The 13309-nt window shown below is 36.6% G+C and overlaps 1 protein-coding gene across 1 annotated transcript; it reads left to right on the plus strand.

Moving 5' to 3' along the window:
* Positions 1-526: 526 nt before the first annotated feature.
* Positions 527-3914, plus strand: LOC107776301 (monooxygenase 3). The gene is made up of 6 exons (XM_016596175.2): positions 527-1125; positions 1219-1365; positions 1787-1852; positions 1951-2116; positions 2373-2601; positions 3191-3914. Exons 1-6 carry the CDS (start codon positions 893-895, stop codon positions 3712-3714), a joined length of 1365 nt encoding a protein of 454 aa, XP_016451661.2. The 5' UTR covers positions 527-892; the 3' UTR covers positions 3715-3914.
* Positions 3915-13309: the final 9395 nt, after the last annotated feature.

Here is a 13309-nt window from a genome sequence, read left to right on the forward strand (position 1 = left end):
ATTTAGATGATAATTTTTGGGATTGGAGTTTCTTTTTTGTCTCTTTTCTCAAAAATCTTTTACTGTGTGTCACCCTTATTAGTCTCTTCTTAAATTCTTATGGATAAGAATATATGACAGTACTTTATATACATAGATATAAAAGTATAAATATAAAAAAAATTAATGGATTAACGGTTTATCCAATAAAAAAATTAAGTAATTCATTTTCAAATCGTTAAATTATTAATTATAAAATCTCAATCCATTTACCAACTATTACCTTGATAACCTGATATCAATAAGTTAATTTTACGGTTCAAATAGCGATTACAGTTCAAATTTGAACACCCGGTGGACAGTGGCGACATGTCAAGAGATATTTTTGGCATCCGGGTCCAACTCGAACTTGATAAATAGCGATGACTGTCACGGCGAACTTTCCACGGACAAGTCTTGGAGTCATTAACGTGTCCAACTTGTACAAAAAAGAAGACTTTTCTTGGTGGTAATGGGACGTGTATCTTGATTTTTTTCTATACATTGACATTTCAAAAAAATTCTATAAAACCAGCGTGCAACAGTAGGTTCATTCAAATCCAGTATTTCTATGAGGGTTAGCAAAATTTTTACAAATATTAAATTTGAACCATAATTTTAGCCAAAAACTTTGAAGGTAGAACTCATTAATTTAAAATCATGATTACCTATATGGTATCATTGATGATGGTGTAAGAAATATGACGCCGTACCATATTGGTAAACACCTAAAAAGACAATCTAGTGCACTAAAACTCCCAATAGCAGATTTTCACTCATTTATGTCAACATAACTCCTCTTCTATATGAACATATATAACCCTCTTGAATTTTTGTTCCCTCTATACTCTTCCATTGTTTCCAAACGAATTGGATGACCATGGCTTTAATCTCTTCTATTATACAAAATGCCAAGTCGCGCGTATCTATTTCTTCCACTAACGTTTCTAGTTATTTCCAGAAAAGAATATGTCTAACACCTAGAGTTGGAGTGATCAGACCCATGTCTGTCTCAACTGTAAATACCAAAGCTGATGATAGAAAAGAAGCTATTGTAATAGTTGGTGCTGGAATTGCTGGCCTTGCTTCTGCTGTTTCACTTCAGAGGTTTATTAACTTCACAAACTTGATTTGCATCCAAATGATTATTCTTTTTTGTTTTAATGTATTTTAATGATTGTGTGAGTTGTTATTTTTTAGGTTTGGTATTAGAAGCGTGGTGCTTGAGCAGGCTGAGTCGTTGAGAACTGAAGGAAGCTCAATAACACTTTCTAAAAATGGATGGAAAGCACTTGATGCTATTGGAATTGGTGATGAAATTAGGAGTCAGTTTCTTGAAATTCAAGGGTATGTTCCTACAACTGTTCTGTTTTAGCCGACCCCACGCATAGCGCATATCCCTTTTATATGGAGCATTGGCTGATAGCTGGCTGTGATAGATGTAGGTGTAACACTAATTGCTTTCAACTCGAACTTTAGTAAGTTTTAAATATAAATGTTTTAGTAAGTTTGCAAATCCAAAATCCGTCCCTTATATCAGAGACTTAGGGGCTCAACACAACAGTTATGCTCCAATTAAATAGAACTATACTGATATTTCAATCTTGATAGAAATGTAGTTGACAGTGGAGTTCTGTTCGATGTAAAGTATAAAGCTTAATTATTGGAATATGCAATGCTACTCACTGTGACTAGCACACAACTTTGTATCTCTTAATTAATTAACCAGTATTAAACATGAAAAGATTGATGTTATCTGCTTTTGCAGGATAGTAATAAAATCAGATGATGGAAAGGAGTTGAACGCCTTCGGGTTTAAAGACGAGGACAAAAGGTAATAGTGATGATCTTTTTCCGATTTATGTGTTTTTCAATGGTAATTTACCAGGCAATTCTTACTCTTCTTCAACTGATCCCATGAAAATGGAACAGTCAAGAACTCCGGGTAGTGGAGAGGAGAGTCTTACTTGAAACACTAGCTAGTAAGCTACCACCAGATGCTATTTCTTTTTCCTCAAAGTTGGCCAAGATTGAAACAAGTGAAAATGGCAGTAATACCTTATTGCAACTTGAGGATGGAACTCGATTATCTGCTGAGGTAAATCTGCATGCTATTATTGCATAGACCTGTTCCTAACTGCCAAATAGACATATTTATCTAGCTTGACCCTGCAACTTCATCCCCTCCTGTGCACGTGAAAATTCTTCTTCTTTTTTTGTAATGAGTGGCACAGTGAAACTTAAACTCAGGATTTCTGTCTGCTCGACTTGTGTGATTATGTCATCTGAAAGCTTTAAACTATTAGATGGCACACTTTTATTTACTTAAATTATATCTTTAACATTCGCTACAGGTAGTGATAGCTTGTGATGGCGTCTGGTCACCAACGGCTAGGTGGATGGGATTTCGAGAGCCTAAGTATGCAGGGCATATTGCATTCCGAGGCCTAGGATATTTCCCTGAAGGACAGCCATATGAACCAAAAGTAAACTACACCTATGGAAGAGGATTACGTGCTGGATATGTTCCTGCTTCTAAAACCAAGGTCTATTGGTTTGTCATGTGCAACAGCTCATCTCCAGGTATATACTCCATAAAATCTACTATCGGTTCTAGTTCTTCATCTCTGCATTAATCTTAAGGTACTTCTTTTTGGATCACATTTATGTTAACCGGCTAAAATGTTATAATCAGATTGTTGTAAATAGGGGAATTATGGTAGCCTAATTGGTTGGTTACCTGAACTTCAACCTTGTTGGTCGGGGGGCTCAATAACATTAATGGCGGAATACATAGACAGACTCCTAAACTTGCCAATATTTTTCGTATAAACACCTCAATTGAGGCTATGACCTATTGGTCACCGGACGTCTGTGCAAAATGTGCCTATTAGAGTGACAATCAATTGAAAAGGTCAGACGTGTGAGTTTAAATTTCAGCACTCATTATTCCACCAGTGCCCCAAAAGAATCAGGAGTAAATATGCCTCATGTGCATATGATAGACTTCCAACTTTTGTTCTATTTAGTGTGGGGTTGTTATTCCATGTTATTGACAGCAAATGTTTCCCATGTGATACCAGTTGTTAATCAAAATAGAGTTAAACCAGATTGACAAGTTGGCCAGCACTTTTCTGTTAGCACCCTTCCAACTTTTGAATCTCTTTTGCAGGCCCAAGGATCACAGATCCATCTATTTTGAGACAGCAAGCTAAAGAGCTGGTTAGAGATTGGCCGGTCGCGGACATGTTAACCCTGATTAATTGTACAGCAGACGATACATTAACAAGAAATCCCCTTTATGACCGATGGCTTTGGCCCTTAATAAGTCCTCCACCTTCTATTGGAAGAACTGTGCTCGTGGGAGATGCATGGCATCCAATGACACCAAACATGGGTCAAGGTGCTTGTTGTGCATTGGAGGATTCGATAGTTTTGACAGAAAAGCTAGCAGAAGCAATGAAGTCTAAACATATTTCTGTGGAGGATGCATTCAAAACATATGGAAGTGAAAGATGGCGTCGTGTCTTTCCATTAACAGTAATGGCAAATCGCGTGGGAGCATTGCTGCAGTCTGAGAATAAACTGATATGTTCTGTTAGAAATAACATCATTGTGCCTAAGCTGATTAAGCCCAGAACATTGACGAGACATGCCAATTATGAATTTGAGCAAACTAAAAGAGACAGGCATTAGCTTTTGAGGGAGGAATACTTAGCAATAGCTTGCCAATAGCAGTAGGCAGAGTGTATTGAAGTAAAATCCAGTTTTGTAATTCATTCTTCATATCAGGAAACTTGCTATTAGCTATACTTATGCTTCTGTATCAGAAATCAGAATATGCTTCAGCATTACAAAAAGGGGAAACCATTCACTATAACACTTTCTTTTATAGCTACACTTTGGGACAATAGTTAATTTTTTCCAAAACACCAGCGGGATATCACCTCTATATATATATATATTGTATACAGTTCACTAATCTAACATAAGCACCACGATCGATGTTGTCTATTCTAGATGAGCAACGGAACTTCATTCTTGTCATCCTTCAGCTTCGTTATTTTCTTGACCTATGGACTTATCAGTTGGATCGATTTCCTCTGATTCCAGCTTTGATGTGAAACTGCTCTTTGAACTGCCTCCATTGATTTCAGTTTGTGTTACAGAAGTGTTGACTCTGGCAACAATTGAATCAGCTTTATTCACCATAGTAACTGCTGTGCAGGATAGAAATATGTCTTAACAGCAAATTGATAGTCATAGGCAATTTTTCTCATTCAGAATAATGGCGGCATAGATAAAACATTAACATTTTAAGGTCCAACAAAAATGGGTAAAAATGGGGATAACTCAACTAGAAGTACACAATACAAAGCAAAGAACAGTAGAGGAAAAAGTCAATTGTGTTGCCTCAGAACCAAAACACAAAAACCAAACAGCAAATATTTGGGAATTGTCTAATGTACCTCAGAGCTAGAGACCACCATTATATAACGGCAGAATGATCTAGACAGAGGGACTCTGACCAGCATCATAACCTTGTATGTCGACAGAAAGTTATTCTGGAAAATTTTCGAACAGTTTCTGTCTTAACAGTTCAATGGCAATTCTCTTAACTAAACAATGTATGGATATGATGATTGTTGATCTGTTGCACAGCTTGTTCTCTATTTCTATATGTATGATCATTTCGAGTGAATTCCATGATCATTTACCGACTATACAAAAATTACGAGCAGCCAATATTGCCTATTGATGAAATACTCATGTTAACACATTACACATTAGCAAGCTGAAAGCTGGGAATCTAGTCAAATGTTCAATGTGGGGGAAAAAACTATCCACAAATCTCCAATTTAATCTTAAATACAGACAACAGAGAACCCCCAAAAACATGAAAGTGCATCCATATGATCCAAAGTATCAACGGCTGAAAAACAAAACAACAAAAAATAAAAGAAAAGAAAAACTCGAGTCGTAATGTCTCTTCTATAGGCAAAAGATCTGATTCTCTTCAATCTCTTTTGTGAAAAGCATCATAAAGCGGCAATTATCTTTTTTCCAAATCCTGTTGATGACTGTAACTTTACTCAAAGTCAGATGTTCAAAGAGGTGCAGCATATAATTAAAAAAATCAACTCGAAAACTATCAAAAGATGCCATTTACAAATTCACAGCCAATCTCCATCTTGTTTCCACATTATTCCATGTTGCAAAAAGTACAATATCACAAAGTAAAAAAGATGAAGTATAACCAAATGGGTCGGCAAAATTCAGCTGTACATGAATAAACCAAATCTACACATCATAAAAAGAAATCTTCAAACATATTCAGCTAGCAAAAACAAGACTAAGATTTAGGGGGGGTTTAGTAAAGATTACCAGGGCTAGAGAAAACCCACAAAATGAAAGCAGAAAGCAACAGTATTAAAGGGATGAGATGAATGGAATTTTCAGCAGATCTGAGTCGACTTCTTTCTTTTTTAGCAACGTGTGATTGAGGATTGAAAATTGGCAGTTCTTCAGTTTCAGCAGATGTAATTGTTGATTTGAGATTTGGAGAAAAGAACTCGTCAGATACTCGTGTGGTACTAGATGAACGGTACATGGTTTTTCTTGTAAAGATTACAGAATTGAAAGGAATGGCAAAAAAATTGAGTCTTTGGATTTGGAAGAGAGAAAAAAAGAGTTGTTTTGACTGTTATTTACGCGGGTTCTTGGAAGTTGACAACTTGTAGCGGCAGCGTGGAAATGGACATCTCTAATAGAAAAAGGAAATAATAAGAAAATTCGAGGGGACCTATATATGTGAAATTATCACCGACGGTCCTACATAACGTACTGCGCAGAACATTCTATTTTTCAATATCTCAAAAAAGAAAGGGACAAAAACTTACTGCTAGTGCTTACATTATTTTGTAAGAGTTCAAGTTTTGTCCACAGTATAAATTTTAAAAATATATATCTTTAGGAGCTCTTAAAAATAATATTAGCTCTCTCTCTCTCTCTATATATATATATATATATTATTATATTTTTGGGCTAGCGAATACAGTTATTTTGATCAATTGGCCAATTTTATATTTTGCCCTAGAAATTTTAATCATCAGTTTAAGTTGACTTAAAATAACAAGTAAATTTTCTGAGCAAGCTTGATGCGATAAACTTAAAAATAGAGTAATAATCTCTATAATTGATTAGATTGAGTTGATGATGTAAAATTCTTTACTCTATGAATGCATATAACTTGATTCCTATTTTCAAATACTATTTTTTTAAGTTCAAATGCTTTAGTTTTTCAACTTTAATTAAATATTTTCAAAACAATTACTAAATCAAAATACTATTTGATTCTTGAAAATTTACTTTCTTAGTGAATAAGAATAAAATTATCAAAATAATGGATCATTCCTAGGATATAAAGGTTAACCTTTTCTCCTTTTTCCTGTTGAGGAGTTACTTTTGGGTAAGGATTAGATCATATACTTTCTAGAATGCAGCAACTTTTACTATATTAAGCTGCTATTCAATAAAGTGTAAGGTAAGAACATGTTATTTGGAAAAGAGTATGTCGAGTTCTCACGTGAAAAATCAAGGTAAATTGATTAGTATAATGCATATAATTTAGATCAACAAACACATGAAAGAATCGCACTTAGACTCTAAACATAATTTTAACTTACAAATATGTTGAAAAGCTTACAAGAACTATAACTAATTAATTAATTAATCGTCATGTATTTTCAAATTGTTGATAACAATATTTGTTAGTTATTACCTGAAAGCCAACTGAAAATTGCTATTGATCTATCCCTACTATGATGGAGTGGACCAAGTGATTTACTTGTACCATTGAAATTAGATCATTAGGATGTTCATTGACCGAATCAGGCAGCATGGCAATATTGTTTAAGTTTGACCTATCTATATATACTAGTCTTATAACTTTATTTAATCTTGGTTAAGGGACTAATGAAAGATAAGACTCACCGGCCAATCAGAGGCGGATTCAGGATTTAAATTTTATGGGTTTAATTTTAAAAAATTTAACATTGAACCCATTATATTTTTAAAGTTATGGATTCAAATCTACTATTTTTGCAATTTTAATGAATTTTTACTTACAAATTTCTACTCCGCGTCGAAAGTTATGCGTTCAGTTGAATCCGTAGGTAATACATTGCATCCGCCTCTGCGGCCAATACAGGAAAAAATTGATTATTTCTACGGATCAGAGGCAATGTCAATCCCTAAACCTATCATGTAGCTCATGCAAGAAGAGAAGAACAGAAATGCAGAGAGTGAATTTTCTGTATTGGAAATGAAAATTAGTTACACTTTAAATGAGAGTACAACTCTATAAAGAAGCTTCTAACCGGCTAACCAACTATACACGTGTATATTAATTAAGTAGCCACTAATTGTATACACTCCTATTTACAGCTATAGCCCCTTTGTACATACACTCCAAGTTACTCCTAAGTATTTTATCACTCCCCCTCAAGTTTTTGGGTGCAAAGACATTCAACACACCTAGCTTGGCAATCAAATACTCATGTTGTGGCCTTCCCAGACCTTTTGTTAATGTGTCTGCTTATTGATCTCTTGATCCCACATATTGAGTCGTAATCAATCCTTCTTGAATCTTTTGTCTAATGACGTGACAATCAATTTATATATGCTTTGCTCTCTCATGGAACACTGGGTTGGCTGCAATATGTAATGCAGCTTTGCTGTCACTATACACAACAATTGGTTGCTCAACCTCTGTCCCCAATTCCTTTAATAAAGTTGTTAACCATACAACCTGAGAAACTGCACTGGCCATGCTCCTATACTCAGCTTCAGCTGAACTTTTTGAGACTGTATTTTGTTTCTTGGATTTCCAAGAAATTAAGGAATCTCCATACTTGATTAAGTATCCTGACACTGATTTCCTAGTGTTAGGACATGATGCCCAGTTTGCATCACAAAAGACCTTCAGTTGGTTTGAGCTCTGGCTGCTCAATAGTATCCCCAGTCCTGGCTCCCTTTTAACATATTTCACCACTCTCATTGATGCATCCCAATGAGATCTTTTAGGCTGTTGTAGGAATTGACTGGGGGTCTGAATTGAGAAGGCAATGTCATGACTGGTTATGGTTAGATACAACAATTTTTCAATAAGCCTTTGTATTCTCCTGCATCTGCAAGTAGCTGATCTTTTGATGTGCCTAACAGCTTGTCCAACTCTGGAAATGTTAGCTTCACATTGGTTTCCAAAAGAGTCCAAGCTGGTTTGGTACCACCAAGTCCTAACTCTGATATAATTTTCAGTGCATACTTCCTTTGGTTGATTAGTATGCCTTTGTTGGACATGTTGAACTCCATCCCAAGAAAGAATTTCAATTCTCCTAAGTCTTTGATTTTAAATGCTTGAAAAGGTTGCTTTAGTGGCCTCAATGAGTTGCAAATTATTTCCTCTGACCAGCATGTCATCCACATATACAAGTACTAGAGCAAATTTGGTGCCATACTATTTGGTGAATAGAGAAATAGCCTAGGTTGCTTTGTTGAAAGTGAGACAATCAAGACCCTCTCTTTGGTTGTAACCCTTAGCGACAAGCCTTGCCTTAAATCTTTTTACTTCACCAGTAGCTTTGAGTTTCACCTTGTATACCCATTTACAACCAATTAGTTTCTTCCTCTGAGGTAAGGGAACCAGTTCCCAGGCCTTAATGTTTTGCATGGCTTGAATTTCTACTTGCATGGCTTCAACCCATCTCCTATCCTTATAGGCTTCCTGAAAAGATTTAGGTTCTACTACAAAAGAGAACACACTCAGATGAGCTTAATGGCAAGGGGATAACATGTATAAGAAACATAGTCACTAATAGGATATAAGACATGGTTCCTAGAAGGTCTGTTACTAACATAATCTGTCAACCAAAGTGGCCCATTAGACTCACTATGTGGCCTCCTTAGAGGAATGATTATAGTGGTAGGTGCAAGAGAAAACATAGATTCCTCAGCAGCTTCAATAGGATGTGAAATTATAGGTGGAAAAGCAGACTCCTCAGCAGTCTCAACAGGATATTCAGCAGCAAGAGTAGGAGTACTAGTAGAAGTGGAAGGTGAGACATTAGTATCAGTTGAATGAATGGCTTCTGCAGAATAAGTAATTTCTGTTGTAACAGGATTAAAGATTGCATCAGTAGGCATATCTTATGTCATGCTATTAGCATCAGGCAATTCATCTGGAAAGGATTCCAAGGATGGATGTGTTGAATGATCCTTGTTAAGTTGAATTGGAAATACATTCTCTGTGAAAACCACATCTCTATTGACAAAATATGTGTGCCTTTCCAAGTCATACAACACATAACCCTTGGTGATACCAGAATATCCCATGAAGACTGCCTTTACTGCTCTGCTTGCAAACTTGTCAATTCTTGGCATAGCACTAGCATAGTAAAGACATCCCATTGTCCTCAAATGAGTTATATATGGTTTCTTCCCAAACAACAACTCATAATGTGACTTTCTAGCAAGTATTTTTTATGGCAACTTGTTGATCACATATGTTGCAGCTAGAACACAATGTCCCCAAAAAATATAGTAGAATATGGCCTTGAAATCTGATTGCCCTTGCAACCTCTAGAAGGTGTATGTGCTTTCTCTCAGCTACACCATTCTGTTAGGGTGTATAAGTGCATGTTCTTTGATAAGCTATACTCAATGACTTAAGCAAATCTTTCATCGTTGTGTATACAAACTCACCACCATTATCAGATCTAACAGTCTGTACTAGTCCATTAATATGAGTTTGTATCAGCTTCAAAAAGGATTTAAGAACAACTATCACATCACATTTTAGTTTTAAAAGGAATATCCAGGTCACACGAGAGAAGTCATCCACAATTGTGAGAAAAAATTTATTTCCATCAAATGTTGGTGTACTATAGGGTCCTCATACATCTTGATGTAACAATTGGAAAGCTTTGACATATTTGCTACTACTTAAAGGGAAAAACTGCCTTACATGTCTAAAAATGGACAAACATCACAATTTTCTACAATGGATTTACAATACTCTAACTTGTATCCAAGTAATTCTCTCATAGATCCTCCAGATGCATGTGCTAATCTTTTATGCCATAGTAGTAGATCCTCATTTGTTGCTTGTGCAGTGTGACCTTGTACTGCTAGATGCTCATTATCCCCAGTTCTAGTAGAAGCTTTATGAACTAGTAAGTAGAGTCCATCTTTTTCTCTACCAATCCCCTTCACAATCCCAGTGGAGAGGTCTTGGAACAGGCAAAATTCAGGGTAGAAAGAAACAAAAACAGTGGATATCCCTGGTTACCTTAGAAACAAATAACAAATTATACTCAAAATCATGGACATACAATACATCTTGCACTTTTCCTGCCTCTGTGAGTCTGCAACTACCAATATGTGTTACCATTGTGATATCTCCATTAGGTAGAACTTCTCTACCTTTAATTGAACTAACTGTCTTAATGTCATTTAACATGTCTAAGCTAGATACCATATGGTTAGTTGCCCCTGTATCAATTATCCATTGTTTCTTTTCTATTCTAGTCATTAAGGAATAAGTTATACCTCCTATGTTGTCCATAGTCTCCTTAGGTAGATCTTTGTTGCGCATTTCATGATCTGATTATATTGGTCAACAGTAAGTTGAGGTGCCCTTGGTAGGTTCCATGTAGCTACTTTATTTGGAATCTCAGTCATGTCAGTACCATGATCGAGGCCAAACCTACACCACTATAGAGTAGCGAGGATGGTCGATGCAGTTTTACCCAATAAGGTCGGGATCGATTTCCACAGGGAGTTAATTTGGTTTGGAGTTGGGTAGGTAACTAATCTAGATGTGCGTGTTGTTCCTAGTTGCACTTTCAAGCATTGTTGCGATTGATTCTATTCTAATTTTATACTATTGTATGCTGAGTGTAAGCTAAGTACAATATTTTTGGTGAAAGTTTTCAAGTGTTAAAAGGCACTAGGGAAGTGACTTCCGCCTAGGTGAGTATCTAATGGGTATCAAGAATCTAGGACAAGCTTGTTATGATTGGGGTCGTGATATAACCATCACACATAAGTGCTCACTCTATACCTCTCGGTAGTTTGAGTGACTTTGCCCGATTTGGCTTTCTCAAGCCCAAATGGGTGTTCATACAATACAAGTGAAATTGGCTCAAGTCGGGTATTACTATCTCTAGGTTTAACCCTTTAATTGGGATTATCAATCTCTTGAGTTCACCCCAATTCCTTGTTAGCCTAATTTTTCTAGACTTAGTCCCTCTTTCTCAAGAGAGCCTAAGTCATAAAGGCATGAGTCAGTGTTTGCAACCACTAATTCAACAATTTTAGCATGGATTAGGCTAAATATCACTAACCCATGAATAATTAAGCCCGAAAATTCAAGACCCGTTAAATACCCACACTAAGATTGGGTCACAACCCTAGCAATAAGGTCTAGCTACTCATAATAGTAGCAGAAATCGAAGATAAAGATGAATTATAAGCCATAATATTAAAGTACAAGATGAAAATCTAAAGTTTGAAGGTAAATCTACTCTAAACTTGCCCAAAAAAGGAAAAACCCAGTCGTTCACGTGCTCTCCTCAACAAAAATTAACATAAAATTGATAAAAGGATCTATTTATACTAGGCTGAAATTTTTGAATAAAAATGCCCCTGCTGAGGATTCGCGGATACGTAATTCTGACCGCGTCCGCGCTTGAGCTTTCGCGACCACGTAATAATTAGCGTGGTCCACGTTTCCTCAATATTGGACTTCGATTGGGCTTAGTTTCGTGGACCACGTTACTTCAACCGCGTCCACGTGTGCTTCCATCGCGACCGCATAATTTGGACGCGAACCGCATTCTTCAGTTAAGCTCGACTTGCAGGGTCTCTGAACCTCAAGATGCACTCTCAGCGGAATTCCATTTGCGTCCGCGCAAAAGATTTCGCGGCCGCGCTTTTCCAACGCGGTCAACGGTGATTGTAGTACTCAAAGTAGCTTCTCTGAATCTACTTTTGTGGACCGCGTGATAGTGGCCGCCTCAGCGGTGTTCCTTACGTGGACGCGCTTTTCTGCCGCTCTCATCGCTCCAGTCTCAGCCTTGGATTCGTGCAAGTTTGATTCCTTCATGAGTTGATTATGGATTTTTTGCCTCATTTTGACCAAACCCTGCAAGCAAGCACATTAAGTTAGTTTTCGGGAATACCTTTACGCATTTTTAACTCAAAACCTAAGCAAAAGAGAGCAAATAATCGGCTAAAATCCCTAGTTATCAACTCCCCCAAACTTAAGCTTTTGCTTGTCCTCAAGCAAACAAGCAAATTCCCACCTCCACAAGAAAAAGAAAGGAAAATTTCAGCTTTCCTAAGGTGACTTCATCAAGCATCAATTGGGACTAACAATTACCCTCAACACAAATGCATTATCAACAACCCCATGCTATGACTTATTGAGTTCCTTAGTTCTAATGTGACACAAAAGCATGAAGAGTTGACTCAATTCATCAAGGAAGCTCGCTCTCTCACACAGCTCATTGTGGATCCCAGACTCCTCCTCCTCTACTCTCCATGAGCTAATCTCACCTTATAGAATGCGACACTCAAAACAGGGATTGTAAAGAAGTGCGCTCATCACTCTCAAAAAAATGTCACAAGTCCGGCTCTAAGTACCATAAGCTTGCCCCTCATGTAAATCACCACTAATGTAAGCTTGCTCAACTTGAAATCCTATAGGGATTTAGCGGGATATAATGAAGGCTTTTTGGATCAAGGTAGGACATAATGAACTATGATAGTGTCATCTTTCCTTAAGCACTCCATTTTCTCATTTTGGCTCATACTTTCTTGACTCTTTGAGTCATTTTCTTCTTCCTTAGGGGAACTAGAGAGACACATTGTCACTCTTTCTTGTTCATGACAATCATTTTTTTCCTTTTCTCATCATTCCATGACTTTCAACATTGTTTTCTTTGAATCCCTTCAACCTTTTCTTTCTTTTTGACATATTTCTTTCTTTTTGATTTCTTTCTAACTCTTCACATTTTCTTTGCCTTTCCTTATCATCAATTCCTTTTGTTATTTGTACCTTTCATCACTTTGAAATTCCTTGTCTCTCCTCCAAATTTATGTTTTAGCTAATTGCTCATCATGAATGCTAAAAAAAGATTGGGTGCCACGAGAGGGTCATTATAAAATGGATGAAGGCTTGTAATGTGTCTATTGAATGAAAAAGGCTCAGGATCAAAGGGGTTGACTA

This window comes from Nicotiana tabacum, chromosome 23 (assembly GCF_000715075.1).
Source record: "Nicotiana tabacum cultivar K326 chromosome 23, ASM71507v2, whole genome shotgun sequence".
NCBI classification, from domain to species: Eukaryota; Viridiplantae; Streptophyta; class Magnoliopsida; order Solanales; family Solanaceae; genus Nicotiana; species Nicotiana tabacum.